Raw genomic sequence first — 18,529 nt, 5'->3', positions numbered from 1 at the left:
TTTGTTTGTGTTGTGAGAAAATGCAGCGTGTTTTATTAATTTGTTTGTGTTGTGAGAAAATGCTGAGTGTTTTATTAATTTGTTTGTGTTGAGAGAAAATGCAGCGTGTTTTATTAATTTGTTTGCATTGTGAGAAAATGCAGAATGTTTTATTAATTTGTTTGCGTTGAGAGAAAATGCAGCATGTTTCATTAATTTGTTTGTGTTGTGAGAAAATGCAGCTTGTTTTATTAATTTGTTTGTGTTGTGAGAAAATGCAGCGTGTTTTATTAATGTGTTTGTGTTGTGTGAAAATGCAGCGGGTTTTATTAATTTGTTTGTGTTGTGAGAAAATGCAGCGTGTTTTATTAATGTGTTTGTGTTGAGAGAAAATGCAGCGTGTTTTATTAATTTGTTTGTGTTGTGAGAAAATGCTGAGGAAAATGCAGCGTGTTTTATTAATTTGTTTGCGTTGTGAGAAAATGCAGCGTGTTTTATTAATTTGTTTGTGTTGTGAGAAAATGCTGAGGAAAATGCAGCGTGTTTTATTAATTTGTTTGCGTTGTGAGAAAATGCAGCGTGTTTTATTAATTTGTTTGTTTTGTGAGAAAATGCAGCTTGTTTTATTAATTTGTTTGTGTTGTGAGAAAATGCAGCATGTTTTATTAATTTGTTTGTGTTGTGAAAAAATGCAGCGTGTTTTTTAATTTGTTTGCGTTGTGAGAAAATGCAGCGTGTCTTTTAATTTGTTTGAGCTGTGAGAAAATGCAGCGTGTTTTTTTAATTTGTTTGCGTTGTGAGAAAATGCAGCGTGTCTTTTAATTTGTTTGTGTTGTGAGAAAATGCAGCGTGTTTTATTAATTTGTGTGCGTTGTGAGAAAATGCAGTGTGTTTTTTTTAAATGTGTTCATGTTTTGTTGGCCACCGTATAAAAATAAATTATAAATTAAAACAAAAATAAACGGACAAAAATATTGATTTAAGACTCAGTTATTTCATTATTTAAGAAGAGAATTTATGACATTATACAAGAAATTGACTGCATGACGTGTGTTTATATAAAAGAAGAATAATAATACCAATAGTAGACAGTGATACCAAAGTACTGTGGTTTGATGCCTGATGTTGTCATATATGCACACACACACCAGTAAAACGATTAATAGTGAAAAATAAACAATACAAAAAAGTAAACTCACCAATGCACAGTACATCTCAGGTGGGTCTCCGCAGGTGATATTGGGTGGATCCAAAGACACCATAGACAGGTATTGGGTCATATCAGTGGCTTCAGGCTGGCAGGCCATGTAGTGCCAGGCCAGGCGATCCTCAGCATGTACCTGAGACTTACAAACATCATAATGCCCCCACGAGGCCAGGTAATGCTGTGTGGCGTGACACCAACTCACCCACAGGGCCTGTAGTACAAACGCTAGCAGAAAATGCATGGTTGTTGTTTTCTTCTGATGCCTCATTAAACAGAGTCTGATAAACAATAAGCTGGCAGAGGGTGATGAGGCAGACCGCGAAACTCAACTTTAAAGGGGGAGAGAGGCCAGCATCTGTGCCAGCTTTGACTCGGCTTCCTTAAGCTGCTTTAATTTCATTTGTTTGTTTCCTTTCGTCTGATTATGTTGCTTGATTGTGTTTTGACAAAGCCGTGGGTCACCGGTGTGAATGAGTGGTATTAATTCCTTCTTGACGCCATTAGTGGAGGCCATTTCGGATCATCCGGCTGTCCATCGCCATTTCCCTGTGTGCTTTCTGAAGTCTGTGGGGATGAGAAGAAAAAGAGAGGGAAACAAGAGTGTGTCAGCTTTTAGAAATGGTGTTGTGCAAATAACGAGGAGCCTGGTGGAAAAGGTGAGGAGGTGCAGGTCAAGTGTTTTCTATAGCCGAGATGGACTTCATAGAGAAATGTCCTAAAAATACCTGCTTATTAAGGAAGACAAATAGCCAAACATCCCTGCAAGGCACAAACCGGACGTCTTACGTCTGCACATCTCTCCATAGTCTCTTAGCAGTTTGAGATTTCAGGGATTCAGTTCGCGTGTGAGGCAGAAACAGGTCAATAATTTTGCTAGATATAGAAATGCTATGCATATTTCATATTTCATAGACCTTAATGGATTTCATAGGCATTTTAATGTCAGAGACAGAAGCCCTTACTACTAGTGAAAAGAATCTTTCATCAGATGCTCTTAATATATATATATATATATATATATATATATATATATATATATATATATATATATATATATATATATATATATATATATATATACTGCATGTTTCTCAGTTTCAAATTTTTAAACAATACTAATGTTTTAACTTCAGAAGAGTAAAAGAAATCTATATTTGGTAGAATATACAAATAACCCTAATTTTCAAACACAACAAATAAAAATATTTTCTATTTTGACCAAATTAATTTTTTAAAAATCAAAAAATGCTCTAAATTACAATATTTTTATTTGAAATTTGGAAGAATTGTTATCGGACATATAGAATAGTGTAAAAAACAATATTATTAATTTATGTAAACAGATACTATACCTAGAGAATCCAACACATCCAGAGAAATTAAAAATGTTCAGGTAGTTTCGTCAATGTTTCCATAGACGCTCCTCTTATACTATTGATATACTGATTTCCCGCGTTTGTCTTGTCATGCACAAACAGTTTAAAAGGTGTTTAAGTGATGTCTTTCCATGATTAAAATGTGTGAAACATTCCAGGAAATTGTACTATTTTTTTCACCAAAACTACAAATGTTTATTATTTCATCTTGCTAAGACTATTGACCTCATTTTTGTGCTCGTTTTTGTGATTGTTTTAGAACTTCCGATTCAGTTGCCTGTGTGAGAAATGACTAGGAATAGTAAACGGCAGAAAACGGTCAATCTACTTGCTCTACAATCAAGTGTGCTCATGACTATACAGACAAAGTAGAATAATATAATAAGAAAATATCAGTTTGCAACATCAACCAGCACAACGAAATGTTTTTAATGTCTAAAAATGAATGGAAGGTAATGAGACCAGAGGTCTCGAGCCAAAAAGATTCAAATGGCTACGCCCACTCGTACGCGGAGAATAAGGTGAATATACCATCGTAAATGGCCTATAGATTACGCTTATTTTACCTAAATAAAGTATGATCATGTCTTGATTTCTAATTACTTAATTAGGACAGTGAGCTCTGACTTTGCTTGGACAAAAGGCTTGTCACTTATCAGAAATAATGTACAGTATAGAATATAAAGTCATGGTGCAGTGGAAAAACAATGAATATTGTGTATGACTCCCATGAGCTTGGAGGACTACATCCATACATCTATGCAATGACTCAAATGATTTATGAATAAAGTCATCTGGAATGGCCAAGTAAGTGTTCTTGCAGGACTCCCAGAGTTCATCAAGATTCTTTGGATTCAGTTTCAATGCCTCCTTGTTCACACAATGACCTCTCGCACGCCCCACATACTGAATGTAACCCCAAACCATGATTTTTCCTTCACCAAACTTGACTGATTTCTGTGAGAATATTTTGTCCATGTGGGTTCCAATAGATCTTCTGCAGTATTTGTGATGATTAAGATGCAGTTCATCAGATGATTTAGCAGAAAAATCTACCTGCTGCCACTTTTAAAAATGATCAACTAGAAGTCAAGATATTATTTGTTGCTCTTACAACTGGAATCGACGATAAGACATTTGTCAGGTAGAGTAGTTAACATGTTTACACTTACAGAAGAATGTTCAAATGCAAATAAATAAACAGTTTGAACCAGTGAAATAGACTGATTTCCCATTTGGTTTTACAGAAAACACTGAAGCACCAAAAACACTTTATTGTTTTGTGTGTTTTTATTAGACAGCACTCGGATAGCTTTCAGCCACACTCTGCTTCACACTACCATGACAATAAGTTGCAATAAGTCTCATGCATAAACATGGAGTCCTGAAAATGTAATCTTCTACCTGGGATGTAATGGAGACCACAACTTCCATAATTCCACACTCAGTCACTGTGTCATTAAACTACACATTTGTTTGAATGTGAACAGTGGTGGAAAGAGTACTAAAAAATTATACTCAATTACAAGTACTGTTACGTTGCTGAAATTATACTCAATTACAAGTAAAAGTACTGGTGTTAAAAAGTACTTAAAAGAACAAATTACTCTTTTTAAAAACTACTCAGAGAGCAAATTACTTTTTTAGCTGGTGGTAAGAAAAAATTCACACAGCTTCTCATACTGCAGCAAATTCCGTTTTTACTTATAATATTTGGCGCCAGTTAATCAGCAAGTGGCGATTTTATTTGACCTGTTGGATGAAACCGCTGCTTTATTCGCACGTCTTTTATGTGATATTCCAGTTGGGCATGCATTTATTTTCCATATTTAGATGATAACATAGCTATTCACACTGCATTAGCACAGCTATCCCCTTTCTTTCCTATGTAGGTGAACAGCTCCTCCGGGTGTGGCCATGGGCATTCATCCTGGGCTATTTCTTCATCATTTCTGCTGAAATTTCATTTCATTTTTCTTGAATCTCCACATGTCAATCGATAACTTTGTGACTGTATGATGACGGTCAGCTCACAGAAATCTGCAGTAGGCTGGTCAGTGCTTGAAATAATAATTTTTTAATTACTGTACTCCGTAACGAATTGTGATTTTAAAAATAACGAAGTAAATTACTCAGCTTAATTTGTACTCTGTAAGTACAAGTAAAATTACAGACTTTAAATTATACTCATGAAAGTACAAATACCCCAAAAATGTACTTAATTACAGTAACATGAGTAGTTGTAATTCGTTACCTCCACCACTAAATGTGAATACATGAATACACGCCATCTGGCAGTGAAAATTGCATGCTGTGCCTTTAACAATGATTATTGTTCATTAATAAACTATGATTAGGCTATTTTCACAAAACTAGCACTCAGCAATGAAGAACATTTTAAAAATTTGTTGCAATATGAGACTCTCCCAGCTAAAAATAGGACATCTGTTCACATATCTAAAATATTCTTTATAAAAGTAACTCATTTTATATAAGTAAAAAATAGGTTATTGCATTGGACTGAGTTAACCTGGCCTCAGCAGGTTACAACAAATGAAAGACATTTTTGAGGGTCAGACCAGGTTGAAATAGCTGTCGGAGAGGTTCACCCGAAAATGAAATTTCTGCTATGATTTGACTCACCCTCATGACCAGGGGCTGTCAAGCTTCAAATATGACAAAAAAGCATCATAAAAGTTTCATCAAAGTACTCTGTGTAATTCAAGGACTGCATTTAAATCTTCTAAAGTAGTGCCATTAAATTTGTTTGAAGAACAGAAAGAAATTTAAATGGACAGCTCACCCAAAACTTACAATCCTGTCATCATTTACTCACCCTTCACTTGTCACAAACCTATTTGACTTTGTTTCTTCTGTTGAACACCAAAAGAAGATATTTTGAAAAATGTTGGAAACCGGTAACTAGACTTCTAGTCTTTTTTCCTACTATGGAGACAATGGTTACCGGTTTCTAACATTCTTTAAAATATCTTCTTTTGCTTTCAATGGTAAAATAAAACTTATAAAGGTTTGGAACTGCTTAAAGTTAGGCAAAATGTGAGTAAACTTTTTTGGGTGAACTATACATTTAGGTAGGTATTCATACAATCTGCCATCCGTCACTGTTCTTAATTCTCACTTGTGCTCCTTTTTAAATATGCATATATTCAAATTTGGTACACTCAGATCAGAGAAAAGACATAGAAAACTGTGACCTTTGGCATCGCTGACATCAAACCTAGCGTGACACACATTTAAAACCAAAATATTTGAATATACATGAACAGAAATGAGATTTGAAAGGTGTACTTCACAAGCCAATTATTTAATGATGCCAATTAATAATGGCTTTTAATAAATCTCTGCCTTTTCCTTCTGTGGAGCTATCATATGGTTTTTAAAATAGATTTAGAATACAGCATGTCTGTTTGCACCAAAGATGATAACTAATTGTGTGATAAAATAACTGATTAAATTGTAAGAAAATAATGCACACTTGGAAAAACATTCCAATTAACCACTGAGATTTGAGGAATTTGTTAATGTCTAGTAAGTTTAAGAGGCTTCTACATTCATTTTCACTTATTATTTCCCAGTGCTTTTAATGGGTAGGTAAGGGTTAGGGTTAGGTTTTTGTGTTGGGAAAGGGTCAAGACCATGTTTTTTAACACTAATGCTGTTCCAAGATCAACAAAAGATCTTTAATAAGCTAATTTAGCTGTGCATCTCCCTAAAATAATTACAGATTTAAGAACATTCCTTAACATAATTAAATAAAATGTTAACAATTGTTAGAAATCTTTGAAAGTCCACAATGTAACACACACTATAACTGTACAGAGGAATGATATCCCTGAAATCACATTCACCGCCATTTGTTTTAAACATATTAACAAAATATACAGATAACAAGATTTACAGCCAATCAGAATTCAGACATTTATGAGTGAACATTTAAAGTGGTGCTATCATAATAACAAGAGAATGATGAAGTTCACACCTCAACAGTAGCACTAATTAGCTTACTAGTTGTTTAACTGTTGAATGATACAATCATTAGCCGCCAATCAGAATCCACCCAACAAGCTAAGAGGCCGTTCTACTTGCGTCTGCAAATACAGTAGGTGGCGGCGTGGTGGCGTCATGAACATGGAGCAACTTACAGCTGCATGCGTTCTTGTGACAAGAATCAACCAAACAGCTCACACTGTGTATTATACACATGTCAGTAATAACCAGTGTGCAAATAAGACATTGATGATCAGGGGGTTAACTTTTTCATAATGTTATTTCATATAATACATGCTTCAGCAAATCAAATATTTGTAAAGTGGGAACAGAAAGTATTCAGACCACATTAAATGTTCACTCTTTGTCATATTCTGTGACTGTTTTTGAATGCCCCAGCCAGAGCCCTGACTTAAACCCTATTGAGTATCTCTGGAGAAACCTAAAAATGGCTGTCCACCAACGTTAACCATCCAACCTGACAGAACTGGAGAGGATCTGCAAGGAGGAATGGCAGAGGATACCCAAATCCAGGTGTGAAAAATTGTTTCCCAAAAAGACTCATGGCTAAATAAGATCAAAAGAGTGCTTCTACTAAATACTGAGCAAAGAGTCTGAATACTTAGGACCATTTGATATTTCAGTTTTTTCTTTTTTTTAATAAATCTGAAAAAAATGTCAACAATTCTGTGGTTTTCTGTCAATATACAGTGCTGTGTGTACATTAATGAAGAAAAAAAAAAATAACTTCAATGATTTTAGCAAATAGCTGCAATATATACTGTATATATATATATATATATATATATATATATATATATATATATATATATATATATATATATATATATATATATATATATATGTATGTATACAGTATATACAATATATACATTATATTGTATATACATTGAATGTCAATGAAGACATGACAAACACAAAAGAAAACACCCTGGAGTTTGACGTCATCCACCCGTGGCACTTTCACTATCCTTCGTTGATTCCTTACAGCAAACATAAACAATCTGTAGCTGCAATTTTGCACATGGTGTGTCTCAATAATAAAACCAGGAAGAAAAAAACTGTTTTGACATTTCCCTGCGGTCATTTGAATTGTCGCATGGATTGCGTCATCAGATTTGGAGCTCCTATTGATTCTTAGATTGACGCTCATCGCAGCTGTTGTCACACTGCAGGAAAGTGTCTGAAATCTTCTGACACTGCCAGAACTTCATCAGAGGGAAAATCTGATCGCATCAGGCACTAAGTGGCTGTCAGTGAACATGTCAAACCAATGATCAAAGACCACAGATTTTAGCCAAGGATTTCAGGAATCTTTTAGGATTTCCCAAAATTGTCTCAGATAACAAAATCGTGGCTGAAATCTCAGAGTATGAGCAGGGCTTTAGTCCCTTTATTAATCAAAAATTTTTTCTTCATACTTCATCTATACCACATTTCTTTGGACTTGTGGGGGAAACAAGAGCACACTCGAACCCGAACATGGGTAGAACATGCAAACTCCACACAAAAATGCCAACTGACCCAGCCGAGGCTCGACCCAAAGACCTTCTTGCTGTGAGGCGAACATACTACTCACTGCGCCACCATGTTGCCCATCAAAAAATGTATAAAATATATTTCAGCTCTCAGAGTTTTGTGGGATATTTAATGTATTGACCTACAGTAACCTTTGACTAGCTGTTTCAGAGATTAGTGTAGGACAAACTTTACAAACTATGGAGCTAATTTGACTTTACTTTTAGGCTATATGTTGAAACAAACAACTAATTTACAAAGTGTCTTGTGAACACTTACGATGTGTAGCGGTGTTCTAGATCTGCCGGTTTCATACTGTTGAGTTAATTTTTTTTGGGATATGCATTCACAATGGTATGCACCGTTATAGGGGTGGACAAATGCATATTTATTATTTTAATTATGTATAATATTATTTAAGATAAAGATCAAAGCAAACTCTCTTCTCACTACTTAGAGGGCTGACCCCCATACATGTAGTTTTGATGTGTTTCAGGTGGGATCAATAATTATTGGGGGTTAATCTCCTCAAACCCCCCTGTAATTTGCACCCTGATAATAACAGTAGACTGATTACCTCAGATAAAAACAGATAAATAAAATCTGTATCAACGCAGCAGCAAAGGTTTGTCAGTGGTGGATCTTTGGAGAGCACAGCTGATTGTTGCTTAGCCAACATAGACGCCACAGGAGTGCAAGCTCAATAGCGCATTGAAATTGTTTTCCATGTGGTTCTACTTGTGATAAAACATACTTATAAATACTATAAAAGATAAACTTAAGCATCATTTGTCAGTATTTGTAGATGCTACTACTTATCTTTATTAATTGTGTTGTGAATGACCCTTAATATATGTTTCTTTTTAGTGCTTGTTCATATGGTTTAATCGGGGCTTTAAAGTTCTTAGTGACCACCTCACTATATTGAAAGGAGCAGTGTGAACATGCTACTAAACTTCTGTTTCTACATCATATTCTGTTTCTACATCATTTTGGAGTGAAGTTCTTTAGAGTAAAATTACACTTTTGTAGTGTATCGGTCACTAGCAATCATTTAAAATCAATGCTAAAAGCACATGACGCATGAAAAACAGCATCCAAATGCACTCCTCCATCATATCCATCAAAATAAGGAATTCTTGACGATGGGATGTGATTGGTTGACTTGATTAGGTCGGTGCCCCCTCAAATTGGGGGACGAGCTATGATAGATGAGATAGAGCAGCCTGTAAATGTGCTTTGTCAATCATGCTGACGTCTAACAAGGAGCCAATTACCACGTTCAGCCTCTGGCACGGGGCAGGATGTGATTAATAAGACATTACTGTATAGCCGTCAGCATCATGGCTTTCATAAAAAATGTCAGTAATAGGACTGAAATAGTGGCTGCTCTAAAGCGCAAGAACAGGCGATAAGTTAAAGGCGGCAGTCATGGATAGAGGGTGTAGATAAGGTGCGGTCCGATATCACACAAGTGTTTTATCACACTTCTAATCCAGATAAAGCTTCAGACTCCCAGTCCCGTGATTGGGTTACAGTAGAGATGGGAGAATTTTTTTTTCCATGCACTTAACACTAGGAATTTGAGAAGTGTGAGCTTATCAGGCTTGCATTAGAGAGGAAACTAATACATTGGAGGGAGATAACAGAGGAATGAGAGCTTCCTGGAATTTTCTAGAGATGAATGGAGACTGTGGAAGCGCCAGCTCATCACAAATAAATTGAGGGTTTTTCCAAAATTGGTCAGGAATGGTTTTCTAGCCACTGAGGTTTGAGATGCATTCACAAAAACACCCAATCAACATGATATATACTGATACTGTATGTTGGACTATGTTAATTTAAGATACAGGTAGTATAATATATCACATTATTATACCATGGCTTTAATCTTAAAGGGATAGTTCACCTTAAAATTAACCTTCATAATTAATAATTCATAGAAACTTCAAATTCCAATTAGGAATATTTGTACATTAGCGTTTGCTTTCTTATGTTCTCCTTTTAATTCTAGTTGATGTTGTAGTAATAATTTTTGTCAATAAAATAAAATAAAATAAAATAAAATAAAATAAAATAAAATAAAATAAAATAAAATAAAATAAAATAAAATTAAGGTGGTTCATTCCGCTGTGTCAACCCCTGATTAATAAAGTGACTGAGCCGTCCCAGAAAATGAATTTAATTAAATTTAATTTTATTTGTGTATTTTGTTTCAATAGCAATTTTCTTTTATCAAATAACATTTTTTTTTACTACATTTTATTTTAAGTTGCCATTTCTTTTATTTGAAGTAACAAGTTATTTTAGTTTTCCAGTCTTAGTTTTAGTTTCATTTATTTTACTGAATGAGATTTTAGTAAATGATTAATAAATTAAAATAAAGTTATAAATGGCAAATTTGCAAATAAAAAAGTAAAAAAAATTTTTGATGTTTTATTGTAGTAGCATCACCTATATTATTCATTTCAAGTAACAAAAATTAGGAATTAAATTTTTTTGTTATAATAATTTATGATCCTTTCCCAGGGAACATCCATTCATTTATTTATTTTTCTACAGCTTACTTTCTATTTCAGAGGTCACCACAGCGGAATGAATCGCCAACTGTTCCAGCATATGTTTTACGCACCGGGTGCCTTTCCAGCCATAACCCAGTATTGGGAAACACCCATACACACTAATTCAGCGCCTTTCTTGCTGTGAGGCAACACTAAGCCACCACTGAGCCACCGTGCCACCTCCCATGGAGCATTAAATGAGAAATTGCAGGCCCCCCTGAGTTAAAGATTATTTGTTAAAAACTATGGAAATTTTATATAATGTATTATACAGCCTAGTCTCACTGGAAAAATGTGACTCAGCCAACATGTTAGCTTCAAAACCAACAATACACTGCTCTGGGTACATTTTATTGCTCATTTCAGATGTCAAATCCACTAGAGGGCACTGTGTACATTTTTGCATTTCTAAAATAGGCTACTTAGGGTATTTTTGTTAATATGTTTGCCCATATGGTGAGACAAATGTATTTGATTACAAATAATAGACACAGTACAAATAATACTTTATTTGCAAATAATATGTCCATATTAATACCATTAGTGTGAAAAGTCACAAAAGCTGTTGGTATTATTCATTTTACCTTGAATTCATTTTACCTTGAAACTGAGGCTAAACGTACAGTACGTTAAAGTTCGTTTTTATGGTTTCACAAAAATCTCACTCCTGACTCGTTTCATATTGATGCACGGTCAGGACCCCTTGTAGTCACTCATTTACACTCGGGGTACCCCTCCAGAGTTGTTTTACGATGCGCAGGGTCCTTGAGAAACCTTTTGAGTTGAATATATTTACTGATGCAAAAGGCATCTGCAAGTTTATCGTTGTAATTATATGTCATATTTGGTAATATTTTTACCTTTATTGCGGTGTGAGTTTTTCTAAAGTAAACAGCCAAAACTATTTTACTTTAATTACACTGTGAACATATTTATGAGCATGTATCCCAGCTCCTAGCATTAACCCAACTATTTGTCAATATAAAGTATAGGTTTTATCAGACAGATATAAATACAGTCCCAGTTTATTCCAGGTTTTTCAAGTTAGCTTCGGTTATCAAATGCTATTGGTTCCCTCTGTGTCTCTAGTGACCAACTGAGTCAAATGCAATTGGGTCCATCTGGGTCTCATGACTAGGGCCAGACAGAATCTGCGGACATTTTTTTTACTTTTATTTAATATTTACAAAGCAAATCCAACTAGATCGACTTATTTGGTAAACAAAGCAAGTCTCTCGTATAATATATCTACTAAAAGGCAGAAAATATTACTTTATAAACTGTATTGTAAATAAATTATATGAACATTACAATAAAATGAATTTAAAAACTGAATAAATATAAATGTACACACATTTACACAAGTAAATACATACCCTCGATGATGGGCTAAAAATCTGTGCAAATCTCCGGATTTCTGCACACACAGATTCCGTGTGGGTCTACTCATGACCAATTGAGTCAAAATCTATTGGTTGACTCTGTGTACCGTGACACATCATGCTAATAGTCAGGAGCATCTTTTTAAATCTGAGGGTATCTGCGAGCGGTAGCCAGATCATTTTCAACTTCTGAAACTTCATAAATCACTCCACTCTTCACATAAACACATCATATGGCATCACATGACTTGGAATGCAACAGAAATGTAGCTTGTAGCAGTAGTTCCACCGGGAAGACCTAAATGTCACGTCACTCATCACAATCAGTTCCAACCAATAGCCACGAGACACAAGGAATACCTAATGCCACGTCACTCATCACAATCAGTTCCAAACAATAGCCAAGAGACACAAGGAATATATAAGCTGTCCATTCATTTCATTTATATGGTTGCAGGCACCGACGCAGACGTTCACCCACCATCCTCCCCACCACCACCAGGTTGGCCCTGTCCAGGGGGGGAAGGCTCCGCCCCTGCCTTCATCCTCGGTAGACGTAGCTGGATCTAAAAGCTTCCAAACTAAGCTATGGACGGGGCCTCCGCCAAAAAAATCCTGTTTCATGATACTCTTGTCAAACAATACTCACCAATAAATGTAATTCAGTATCATAATTATCTCCCTGGTCTTTCTGGTAGAACTTGATTATATTGCTTTTATATGCATGTTTTTTTTGTAATGAATACATGTGACTAATTTGCCGGCTGCTTATTTATGTTGTGGGTAGGTTTAGGTATGGGGAAGATGTTCTAAAAAATTTCTGAAAGTATCCGTTTTTATCAATTGATTCGTAACTTTCAAACACATGACGCATAATGAGATATACCAAAAGCATCGATGGACCAAGCACACTGAAAAAACCCAAAGCGTCATGTCAGTCGGGAGTGAGAGTATGTTGCTGAAATGCTTATTTCTAATGACACTGTGTTTTAATAATCACTCGTGTGCTTATTTTGTGGATTTGTATAAACCTTGAAAGATTCAATCCCCATTCATTCCAATTTTAATAAAAACAATGACTTGAAAAATTTCAAAGAATACAAAATGGAGGTTTGGAATGATAACTATAAACATCCATTTTAGAGTGAGCTGTTGCTTTAAGAGGTATAAGTTCCATTTAAAAGATTCACATATTTATCTTCTGACTGGAGCGCATAGTTTTATATGTCTGGATTACAACAGCAAGAAAATAAGACATTTTGCTATGAAAAAAGGGACCATGAATGTTTTACAAGTGTCCTATATGTCTTGAAAAAAAAAATAAATAAATAAATAAAACAGCAGTGATAGTTTTTTTTTTATCTCTACTTTTTTTTTCTTCTTTTCTTCTCGGAATCTCAGAAAAACACCCTCCTGTGTCCACTTGTATTTTACTCTCCAGGTAACTGAAGCATACCAAAGTGTTTTAAGTCAGTGGACACTCACAGCACACAGCTCACATTGGTTATAGCCTCTCGGGTACACGGTAAAGCCTCTGTGGACACTTTTATTTATTCAGTGGTCTTTTTACTAACTTTGTTGTTCCTCAGCCTGTCAATACTAACTGACATTCTTTGATCATTCCTGCTTTTTCCTTGAACCCCCTCCTCTTCCTCTCAAACACACACTACCATATGCCTTACATGGCAGACTTGTGTGCAAAGGCACTGGAGCTGTTCAGGTGCTGAAACTGAATCAAGTCCTAACAGCTTTGCACCCTGGAATCTTTTTTAAGGTTGTGAAGCTTTGTTTTCTGTCAGTTTCTGAACTGACAGATTAGCATCTGCTACGGTGTTAATGATTTCAGGAAAAAAAATAAAGAATAGTACATATCTACACTTATAAAAATAAAGCATCCAAAAAGCAGTTTTCACAGTCATGCCAATGAATAATTATTTTGGGTTCCATCAGCCAACATTACGTAAAAGAACTGTTTTAAGAACATTTTAGGATTTTTTTTAATATATCATCCACTAAAACAAATAGAATGATTACATGGTTCCCAAAAAAAAAGTCTTTAAAAAGGCTTGGCATGTTCTTCTAAACATGTGAGACTAAATCAATCTTACCGTGATTAATGGCAATTCAGCCTGTCGCTTGCTTCCCATCAGACCATATTCATCACATTCCAAAAAAACCATGCATAATTAAATGACTCTTTCCTGAAAGGTTTGCATGCTCTGACACACACACAGAGTGACATGTGGTCTAAAGTGCTACTCACATTCCCATGTACAGTCACACTGCTGAGATTAACACAAGTCTTTTCAGTTTAATCCACTGAAGTAACATCTCTGTTGAGCTTCAGTTAAGAGAGAAACGAATGGCAATGAGCTCGTGATGCTTTTGAGATTCATCTACTGTCGGTTATGTTTAAAAGAATGAACTTGGATTAAAAATGCAGTGTTAGATTATGAATAGTCTCAATTTGATTTAAAAAGAATTTGATTTGCCAGTGATAGTAGAAGTTGTGCCTTTTCATGTGCGTGAACTCGTACTGCGTCATATACATTTGGCATCAGTTAAATCACAAATTCCTAAGTTTGGTTAAGAAATGTTCAATTTTTCAGGGTGTGGACATTCACTCCAAAAAAAAAAAAAAAAAAAAAAAAAAAGAATGAACTGAACTGCAAAGATTAGCTCACCCTCACACATATTCCCAAGCTGATATATCACAACACAGCTGGGATCACACAGATACATGTCTTTCCATTAAACTCAATGCACTGAAATAACATATCTGTTCTGAGCTCTAGATAAAGGAACAAATGCCATCAAATGAGAAATCATTGTGATTTAAAATCTGAAAACATTTTTTGAAATCCATCTTGACATCTACCGGAACTTCCTTTATTTTATATTTTTAGTTTTCTCTAATTAGTACTCTGTTTATTGATGACTGATGGCCAGTTACTCTTATGATATATATATATATATATATATATATATATATATATATATATATATATATATATATATATATATATAGGGAGAGTAAATATCTCATTTTAAACATACTAAGATTAATATCTTAGGATAAACCCTTAATGTACAGGTTCTTCAGTTAAGCGAATCAGTTCATGGGTTCTTAAATGCACTTAGTTTTTTTTAACTAATTGGAGTATAGAAAAAGGCATTTTCCAAAATTTTAAAAATTCTCCTGATGCATAAAGCCACATACACATTTTTCTCCTATATTGATGACATAATTTCTAAGGTTGAATAAGGAAAATGTGCAACAGGCGAAGTGAGCGAGTATAAAAATCCTCGTTACTGACAGCACTAGACAAAACACTTTCATTTAGAGACAACAGTGTTGATCTTCAATATGTGAAGCAGTGTCGCACCTGGAACGCTCGCGCGCATGAGGCGTGGAAAGGTAATGAAAGAATAAGAGCTCGGTGTCAAGTTAAGGGTGACAAATTGAATGTGCGATGTGCACTCCTTTATATCCAACAAAAGATTAATTAATATGACTGTACGAATAGATTAACGGAAATATATGCAATTCGATCAAGCAATTTAGCCGTGATTAAATTGGAGGTGTCAGAAATAAAACTTATTTAAATAAAGAAAAAATAAAAGAAACACCTGAGCGATCTGTTTCACATGAAAGCGCAGTTCATAATAGGCTATAGGCTACACAACTGTAAGTTTTTACCTGCCTCAGTCGATATCCTCTAGGGATGCTGAGAAAATACCTGTACATGGATGATGATAACACTCTTCTGCCTCATGCAACATGCGAGCGACAAAATAATATAACCCACCTTGACAGTTTTGCAGACTGAAAGCATCCAGTGAACAATTCCTGATTAGATCATGTCCCAGAGATTTTACTCCACCAGCAACTGACTGAATGCAGCGCACAGGTTCTCCTACACGTCTGTCAACTGCTTATCGGCCATCTGAACATACTTTACTGATAAGAACTCCAACCTTTGCCAATAAAAAGTCACTTAGCCCGTAAATTGCCAGTTATTACGACTAGAGCCCCAGTCGTATTCAGTTGCTGTCAGCGCACAGCTATTCTGCCAGAGAGAGAACAACTAACCTGCTGAAAGCGATCTTCTCCAAATGTAAGTTTGAGGGAATGAAGCGTATTCAAGCCGCGCACTTGAGCTCTCCGCTGGGTCCTAAAAAACCCTCAGCCGCGGGTACGTTTGGACATCTGCTTAACAGGTTAAATATGCCAGGTAGCAGCATACTGTATACAGGCTGTCTCAATAACTATAACTAACGCTTTGCTCATTCAAAAACGATCATTAAGTTCTATAATTTGCGTTTTACAAAGAAAAAAAAATCACAGATGAATAAAGATAAAGTACAGTATTTGTTAAAAAGCAAACATAAAAGAGCATGAAACGAACGTCATTTTCAAAAGCACCATCCGTTAAACAAATTGCTACTTATGCAAAGCACTTAAAAAGTAGCTATCTGACGGTTACTGACCGTTTTGTTTTCGTCGACCTCTATGGACTGTTGATAGGATCCATGCACCCTCATTCCTCGCGAGTGTTTTCAGAAGAGTTTAGTTCGCGCGCATGCTGAATGAGCAGCAGTGACTCACGAACGCCCGCTGCATTTGTATCAATTGTAATGGCTTTTCTATTTAGTATTAAAGTATATTTATTAGTATTTAGTGTTTAGTAGCACATAAAATTAGTGTTATATGCATTAAAGATTAAACGCTTACATTTATGGACACATTAACCTGTTCTGGTATATGAGACAAGATTTTGGTAACAAAATGCATTTTTTTTACATTCGTTAATGTTGCAATTCTGCACTGATAAATAACAAACTTTTCATATATTCGGTAACACTATATTTTGATGGTCCATTTGTGTATTACTAGACTGTCTGCTTAATAGCTGTATATGCTGCTAAACAGACATTTAACTGACTATAAGACTCTTTGCAAGAACGTCAATTTACACTAACCCTAAACCCAACCCTAGCCCCAACCTTACAATTTACTTATAATCTAATGTCAATTAGTTGGCATGTAAATGCAATGTTACTTAAATTCAATAAACTGACCATTAAAATAAAGTGTGACCATATATTCTCCCAATTGTCATACAGATACTGTTGTGCTACACATTAATGCTCGGATTGAGTCTTGTGAGGGGTCTCCTGAATTGGCTTGACAACCAAATACATGTCACAGATTATTTTCATCTAAAGCTGCAATACATTTTTACTGTGATTTTGTATTGACAAGGTGCTCATCTCTGCTATCTGACCCTGAGGTAAAACTCTCCCTGAGGTGATGTCCCAATGACTTGCAATGGGGTTTAAGGTCAGTTGGGAGGCAATTCATGTTTGAAAATTATAACATTAACTATGGTTGGGTTGGTACATATTTTATCCAAAAATTCTGTTAAAACAGCCAAAAATTATAATTTTTTTTAGTTGAATCATCCTACAATTTGACCATAACTTCTTCCAACATTGTTATTTATGTAATTAAAAGCCACACCTGGTACTTTCTAAATTATTGCCAAGCAAATAAAAAGACAGAAACATACAGTATTTAATGGAATGAAGATTCAATATAACATGAAAAAATTACTTTTTAATGGGCAATCGTATAATACAGAGATACATGCTATGTGAACAATTCCATATCAGAGTGTGACACATAGAGGTAGAAAAATGGTAAAAGAAGTAGGTGACTAAGACTATATATATAACGTATAAATATAAGGCACTTAAAGACACGTGAAAACTCTGCAACATGTGACTTCCAAATTAATTGAGATGTCTAAAAACAATATAAAATATTCATGTGCCTTCCTGACAAACTGTATTGTCTCACTAGCCTGGTTTCCATTACATATTTGCACAAAACTTTTGTTTGATAAAAAAACTATTGCAAAACTGACGATGCATTAACTGATGCTATGTGATTAAACGCTATGATACATAATTTATACATATAACATTGTTATATGTATATTGCAGTCACTGCATAGCAATTACCTTAACGACTAAGTTACATCAAACAAGTATTAGCGGGTAAGTACAATTCATTTATTGTGTTCATATTGTATTGCACTTCACACGTGGTGCTACTGAGGTAAGATATAGTGTACGGTTAAGGACATATTTGGTGGCATGGGTAGGTTTAAGCTTGGCTAAAGTAAGGGATGGGTCAACAGTGCAATTAAAAATGCAATTACAGATTTAACTGCATGCAAATAATTTAAAAGACCTAAGTAGAATGTAAAAAACATGTATGCGCACAATTAATAATGCATTGTCCCGAATGGTTATTTTAAATGCACTTAGTAATTATTTAACTTAATATACAATGAGACCTATTTTTTATTATTCATTCATTCATTCATTTTCTTTTCAGCTTAGCCCCTATATTAATCTGAGGTCACCACAGCGGAATGAACCGCCAACTTATCCAGCATATGTTTTAAG

The 18,529-nt window shown here is 34.9% G+C and overlaps 1 protein-coding gene across 2 annotated transcripts in view; it reads right to left on the bottom strand.

Moving 5' to 3' along the window:
• The window catches only part of LOC130242203 (netrin-G1), a 148,950-nt gene extending 132,350 nt beyond the window's left edge, over positions 1-16,600 (bottom strand). Inside the window, exons 1-2 of one of the 2 annotated variants that reach the window (XM_056474251.1) lie at positions 16,544-16,600; positions 1,179-1,750 (exon numbers count right to left, since the gene is read on the bottom strand). In XM_056474251.1, coding sequence (XP_056330226.1) covers positions 1,179-1,454 — 276 coding nt within the window. In that variant the 5' untranslated portion in view covers positions 1,455-1,750; positions 16,544-16,600. Of the gene's footprint in view, positions 1-1,178; positions 1,751-15,861; positions 16,121-16,543 lie in introns of those variants that run through there. The other variant, XM_056474241.1, reaches the window with a different exon arrangement.
• Positions 16,601-18,529: the final 1,929 nt, after the last annotated feature.

This window comes from Danio aesculapii, chromosome 2, assembly GCF_903798145.1.
Source record: "Danio aesculapii chromosome 2, fDanAes4.1, whole genome shotgun sequence".
NCBI classification, from domain to species: domain Eukaryota; kingdom Metazoa; phylum Chordata; class Actinopteri; order Cypriniformes; family Danionidae; genus Danio; species Danio aesculapii.
The sequence above is the reverse complement of the archived record's forward strand: the minus strand, read 5'-3'. Positions and strand labels throughout refer to the sequence as shown.